Source organism: Antrostomus carolinensis, unplaced genomic scaffold (assembly GCF_000700745.2).
Source record: "Antrostomus carolinensis isolate BGI_N321 unplaced genomic scaffold, ASM70074v2 scaffold25163, whole genome shotgun sequence".
NCBI classification, from domain to species: Eukaryota; Metazoa; Chordata; class Aves; order Caprimulgiformes; family Caprimulgidae; genus Antrostomus; species Antrostomus carolinensis.
In genome coordinates this window covers 28742-35614 of record NW_010307630.1, presented here as the reverse complement: position 1 = coordinate 35614, position 6873 = coordinate 28742, and the positions used below count along the sequence as shown (strand labels likewise).

The following is a 6873-nucleotide window of genomic DNA, read 5'->3' as shown; positions in this document are numbered from 1 at the left end:
GCTATGACTCACATGGCTTTACAAGAGATTTTGAGTCACTTATGTAAAACATGGTAATGTCAAATCCATTATGAATGTCAGACACATTTATAAGATTTATAACTGTTGGGGTCAAGAGATGAATAAAAATATTTTGAGTCCTGAACCTCCTGTTCTTTAAGAAGATATGTGTGCATGCCAGTACTAAGTAGTGTAATAACACATTTTCTTACTGTCAGATTATTTTATGTGAATGTATGCTTTTTCTGTGAAACCTTAGCTATAAAAATCAGAATGATTGATGCAAACTAAGTTATATCAAGACCAAGTTTAGCAGATTCTTAGTTAAGTCAATTAAGGTACAGTACTTCCACTATTTTTACTAATAGGCTTATTTAGCTTTTTGAGTAAATTGTGAGGTTATAAATTAAAAAATGACTTCTTGAACTGAATATAATGTTTTATGAGCTATATTTTAATTGAATGCTCTCATTCCTTAACAAATGCAAAAAAAAAGTCATTAATTTGGAAGGATGACTGTTATGTACTTCCGACTTCTTTTTCAGGTTTGTAGGTGGAGAGCTGAATATGTGTTACAATGCTGTAGATCGTCATGTTGAGAATGGACAAGGAGACCAAATTGCCATTATTTATGACAGTCCTGTAACAAATACCAAAGAGAAAATAACCTATAAGGAACTTCTTGAACAGGTATGTTTGAGAATAACCTTGTTACTGAAAATGGGCAGTAAATACTGCACAGCAGGTAGATACTAGAGAGGCAGAAATGGTCTACCCTGCTAGTTTATTCCTTTTGCTGTGCTCAGTTTTGATTTATAAACTTCAATAGCTGTATCCAATTAGACTGCATCTAAGAGATTTTGATCTTCCTCTAATTCTTCTTTTTCTTCTGCAGTTTAATAATTTTTTTTCTCAGTTGGTGAAATTTCTCTTTGTTGGTTAAATTTTTCTCTATTGGTTCCCCCCCCACCCTGGCCCCGAACAGTTCTTATTTCATATTTAGAAGGTAAAGCAAAGTGGTAGTCAAGTCACTTGACAGTTCCTACGATGAACAAAAATACAGTTCCTCTAGAAATGATGATGCATACCTTGGATGTTGCTGCACATAATTGAGTGCAAAACCAAATGAAATTTGACAGGGAGGAGCTCTAAAGAGAGCTGCATCTCACCTGCCCTGCTGTAGGCTGTAGTGGGGATGCTGATGGCCCCACACTAATTTTCTGTCTGGAAAGTCTGTGGATTTTGACTTCCACGTTGGCTGAGGTAGCTCACCACAGCTGGTGGTGTGAATGCCCAGTTCTGCATCAGCCCTTTCAGATTTGCTCAGTGCCCCACTGTGGGCTGTTACCACCATCCATGTTTGCAGTCTGCCCCATTTAAGGGTCTCTGCTTTCACAGCTGCCAGCTGGGGGTTTGCCCTTACGCTGCTCCTCTGTTTAGTTGGCTTTTTTCTTCCAGTTAATGTAGCCACTGCACTTAATACTGGGCACAAAGAAATGCTGGAGTCAGTGTCACGTTCTTCCTTAACATATTTCAATGTGCAAGATGCCTTACAGTGAATGGAACACACTCATTCTACTTCAGATAAGCACCTAGTGTCTGGAGGAATGTGAACCTACGGTTTAAAATATGAAATGAGGTTCACAGTAGAATAATTAAATTTGTAAGGGTTTTATTCCACTAAGAGAAGTCATGCAGTTACAAAAAAAGATAAACCTGTACTGCACTCTACATTTTAAAGAGAATATAGAAAACATTTACTTCTCACCAGTTTTCCATTGATTTACCAAGTCCAAAAAAGAATTTAGAAGTTACCATACAGTATGCTGGAGCTAGAAAGCTAAAAACTGGCTTCAGTGTTTTAAGTAATCAAGAGACTTTAAAAGGGCCCAGCTCCTTATCTAATTTTATTCTTTTATAAATATGTATTTTATATATAACATTATATCATATATATACAATTTTGCCACGTGCCATATATAAATATAATATATATAATATATGCACAAATATATATGAATATGTGAAATAAATTGATACATACATATACATATAAAAATACATACTTGTTTTATTTTAATCAAGTAATACAACATTTAAATGTAAACTACCTTAAGTGAACTCTGTAGAAATTTCTTCTGAAAAGCACTTGAAAAGTAGCCTTTGTTTTGCTTTTTACTTTTTTAGCTTGATATTGGTATTAATTCTCCTAAGTTTGTGTCTCTGTATTCTCTATAAGCATATTTAATGTTTTAGGATATATCAGGTTTGTACTGAATGAGAAAGTTTTTCTAGTTGACATACACATCCTTTCCTCCACATTTTCTCTTACAGCAGCATTACCAAACCAAATGGAAGAACTGGTTTAAGATTTCTACAGGTGTGTAGAAGAACTTACAGTCTTGCTGGTAGCTGAACCCTATCTAAATAGTGTTTTTGAATTCTCTGCAGTTTGCTCTTCTCTTTAATCAAAAGGGAACATAAGTGAAAGGCAGGATTTGGCATTAATATCTCATCTGTTGAAGCTGTCTAGTCCATTCTGTGGATTAAATTTAACTTGGTTTACCTGGTAACTATTGGACACCTGATAACAAAGGTATTCACAAAGAGATTTGCTGAAAATGTGGAAGACCCGGGCTGGTGTATTTTATGTCCTAGATCTTGTAGGGTCTAGGAGAGACTTTGAGAAAAGGCCTGCCAAACCACTGTCGAGCATGGGTGATGACTTTTGGCTCACAACCCTCAGTCACTGCTTGTTACCGTGTTCTCAGTCTGCTCAGTGTAGGCTAAAAGTACTATATTCTGTCTTTTTGAAATAGACTTTTAGTGCTCTGCATGTTTCATTATAGATCAGTGCAGATCAGACATATGACCAAAGCTGATGAACCTCCTGATGGGGAAAGAAGCCTTTCCCAATTTGAAATAGCCTGACAGTGTTTATCTGTGTGCAGACTGTCGTTTGGACTGTCCATGTCCAACAAATGTTTAGTAGTCTATCTGGGCAATAAGCTGATCGTGTAATGAAAGTGTCTTATCAGAGAGGCTGCCTCTTCAAAATGTCTCTACAAGAGATCAGCACTTGAAGTGGCAGAATTCTTTCTGGCTTTTGGTAATAAAAGAGCTGTGTGTAAATGGATTCACCAGAAGTTATGTAGGCTAACTGTGGGTCACAGGGTGGGAAGATGCAGAATTTTTTAGCAGGTTGGATCATTTGTTCCAGGATCAAATTCATGGTAAGAATGAAAAAAATTACCTAAGTGCTTGGTTGGAGATAATGTAACTCCTTAGAGAGGGTGGGATAGCTTGAGCTATGTACTCACAAAGCCTGTTGTTTTCAGATTATCCTAGTCCTTTTTACTTACTGCAATGCTGTTCAGATCTAAGTGCTACAGTAATGCTGCAATTTTAAATTTAAGCACCACTAAGGACAATTTCAGCAATTCTTTATCGATGTAAGTAATGGCAAGATCAGTTTGTGTTGATATTCTGTACAACTATACTGTCATCACACTTAGAAAATCTTGAGAATTACAGTTAGCTAAAGTAAAGTTGTACATAGTGCATACAGTTGCATTTTAAGTGAGTTAATTATATGTTGTTACAGATGAAATTTTCCAAAGGCAGAGAGGAGGAATTTGGCAAATTTAAGACTTCCAGAATGTACTGATAGGACTTTTTTTCTTTACTGATGCCTATAGGCCTTTAAATGAGGATTACAGTGTTGGGCTGAAGTCAGTGAAATGGGGATGTAGGTGAAAGTTTTGATTATGCCTTGGGAGATTCTCCAGTTCCAGTAGTGAGATGGCAGAAAAAGATAGGGGAGACACAAATTGTGTTAGAAACATTACTGAATTTGTGTCATATTAGGGAAATATGAAGATACCCAGAAGAAATAAGGAGCAATGGCTTCTGTTCATTTAAAAACAAATTTTCTGATTGTGGTGGAAAATATTACCATTTTCAGGTTAAGGCAAAGGTTATTAGGTACGTGAAAAAAACCCTTCTATTTACATCACTGGGTGTGTTCTCTAGAATGCTTCACTTGCTAAAATTAAATATCAAGAATTTGAGAGTTGTATTATTTGCAGTTGTTGATACTTGACAGAGCGTGTACACAAAAACAGTATGATTTGTCTCTGTGATTCTTTTCAATGACGATGCACAGTTCACATGTTGAATTCAGTGCTGTAATATTTCTGAGTGCAGTAATGTGGTTGGATTAGTAAAAACTAACAACCCTCCACCCCACCCCCCAGCCTCTGACTGCACTGAATGTTAGAAAAGTATGGGTGAGAAAGAAGGGCGTCAGGTTATCAACAGTTGGCCAGGATGTAATTTCTTCAGTGGGAAGATTTTTTCCATAATTACCCACCCTAAAAGCATCTTCTTCCATCAACCATTGTCAGTTTGAATTTATGTTTGTGTCTGTCGTGCTCTGCTCATATCTCCTGTATGTGACTGAGGAATCACCCAGATTGTTTTGTTTCCAGTAGTTTTATTCTTCATGCTTTACTCCATCTTCTTTCCTGGAAAAAATGACCAATTCTTTCTTAGCTAGAAATAGTGACTTTCATTTCAAGATTTTTTTTCTCAGAATTGCTTTAGAATCAAAACTAGAGTACAGACAGAAAATCCTACTGAGACTGACAACCCAACTTTTTTATCGTATTTGTCTGGTAAAGCAACGTTACCTTCATAAAAACTATGTATTAGTCTTTGTGTTCAATGCTGCTTTTCCTTATCTTATTTAAATCTCAAATGGCATTCTTCAGTGCATGTCCTAGAAAGATTTAACTGCGATGTCATTGGGGTAGCTCTTCAAAAATATTAGTATTCTTTAAAGGATGAGACTAATCAGGAATTTACAAAGAGTGGTGTCTTGGGTTTTTCACATTCCACACAAAAGACTTCCAAATAACACTCTTGAAGTCTGAAGAAGCAGCTGGAACTTGATCTCCCCTGACTGAAGATAGTTATACTGCAGCATGTCAACATCAGCGATGCCTACAGTAATATATAATTTGGTGCAGCTTGGGCAGATGAGTGAAGCAAAGCTGTGCTGAATTAACTGCTGAGGCTTCTTACATTTCCACTATATGTGGTTTGTGAGTTTTACTCTGGACTGGGTTTAGTTTCCTCCTTTGAACCAAATGTCTCATAGCTCATTTCAAAGCTATCTGAATATAGCTGTCCCACACATCTTTGCTTCCTTGACTTGTGGATTCCTTTAGGAAGTGCCATGCTTACCTTCATCTGCTTGATTTCTTCCCTCACTCCAAGTGGATGTTGTCCAAATAATGGCCTTTTAGGAGAACATAGATGCTGTAGGAATTGTGCAGAACACTATGGACTGTCCTTCAGAAGTACTAGAAATTCCTTCTGAGGCAAATGCCTGTTTGGAACCCATCTCTTCTGCAGAGAGAATGCCATGGCATCACTTCTGACTGAGCTTTAAATCCATGCCAAGCTGATAGGTATTACAGAATCCTCATCTCATCCCAGTCCCTCCTTGGGGACACACAGTCCACAACTGATCTCCCAAACCAGGAAGGAAAATGCCCCTTCCTAAAAATCTCCAGGTTCCTCCTCTCAGTCCAAAGAACTTCTTGGCATCTGAAAGAAGGAAAGAGAAAATACTGCAACTAATGCAATCCCAGCAGCTGTCTAGCTGTATGGGAAAGAAATAAAATCATCCTGATTTATATTTTTTCTTGTTATTTATGGAAGAGTGTACCATCACCACTACTACCACTGAGTAGGGCCTTTATACACTGCATGTGAGACAGTGTGGCAGGGTTTTTGTGCAGGAGCCTAGGAGAGCTGTGTTTTCAAGGCATGCTATATCCTCAGCTTATGCAGTTGCCAGGACTGTGCCTGTCACACAGGCAGAGCTGGGACGGGACAGGTGGTCTCTAACGGAGCTTCTTGCTCCACAGAACTTCCTTCACAGCTCACAGGCCCTGGGAAATTGTCTCTCAAGGCTCAGCAGCTCTCACAAGTCAATACAGAGACTTGCACCACCTTTCTGCTGCTCTGCAACCAGTGCCCTGATTCTGCCAGATAACTCCTAAACACAGTCCCACACTCAGTACACGTACAGGAAGGGAGCATGCACACTTACTCAGGGGGGCATCCACACCACTGATTTTGCAGTTCCCATTGCCTGCCATGGCAGAGAGTGGGTCAAGGGGATGTTCCCACATGTTGCCTTGCAGGTGTCCTCTGTGGGTTGCAAACATGTAGATACATGCAGCACCATTGCCATGCTTGTCCCTAGACTGTGTCCTGGGACTGCTAATCCTGGGACCAAGTCTATGGACATTTTGGATGTCTGTGGATGAGCAATAGGCTTGACTGAGTGCCCCCCCCCCCTCCACTGAAGATCTGTTCAAGATCTCTATGGTAAGGGCACATGCACTGTGCCACCTTTTGCCACCTCATCAAGAACATGGTCTTAATCTGTTTGAAATGAACACAGCAGCACCTGTCAGTCCTCTCCCACTTGGTAGCAGGCTTGACATTAGCAGCAGGGTGGTACATGTGCTGAAGAAGCTTTTAGGGAAAGGAGGAAACAATAGTTAAGATGACTAATAGTAGAGTGAAGAGGCTGATCAGAGTGCGAGGGAGAGCAGCAAGGAGTACTTTCTTGGAAAAATGACACAGTAGAGAAGCTGAGGAGCGTTAGGTGACTTGCTGCTTTTGGTTTAAAGGAATCTGTATGTGACGTGGGTCTTTATACCATGAGATGCACTTCACGATGTTTTAAGAGCTCTTGGTATTTGAAGAATCCTTTTGTGTTTAGCTTGCATTTAAGGACTCGACTCTGGTAAGACCCAGTCATTGTTCAACTCAGGGAGGTTTGAAATTCCTCTC

At 39.1% G+C, this 6873-nt stretch overlaps 1 protein-coding gene across 1 annotated transcript in view; it reads left to right on the top strand.

Annotated features, from left to right (window-relative positions):
* Positions 1-545: 545 nt before the first annotated feature.
* Positions 546-6873, top strand: part of ACSS3 (acyl-CoA synthetase short chain family member 3) — a gene marked incomplete at its 5' end in the record, with an annotated part of 31043 nt that continues 24715 nt past the window's right edge. The window contains one exon of the mRNA XM_029084382.1: positions 546-690. Coding sequence (XP_028940215.1) covers positions 546-690 — 145 coding nt within the window. The remainder of the gene's footprint in view (positions 691-6873) is intronic.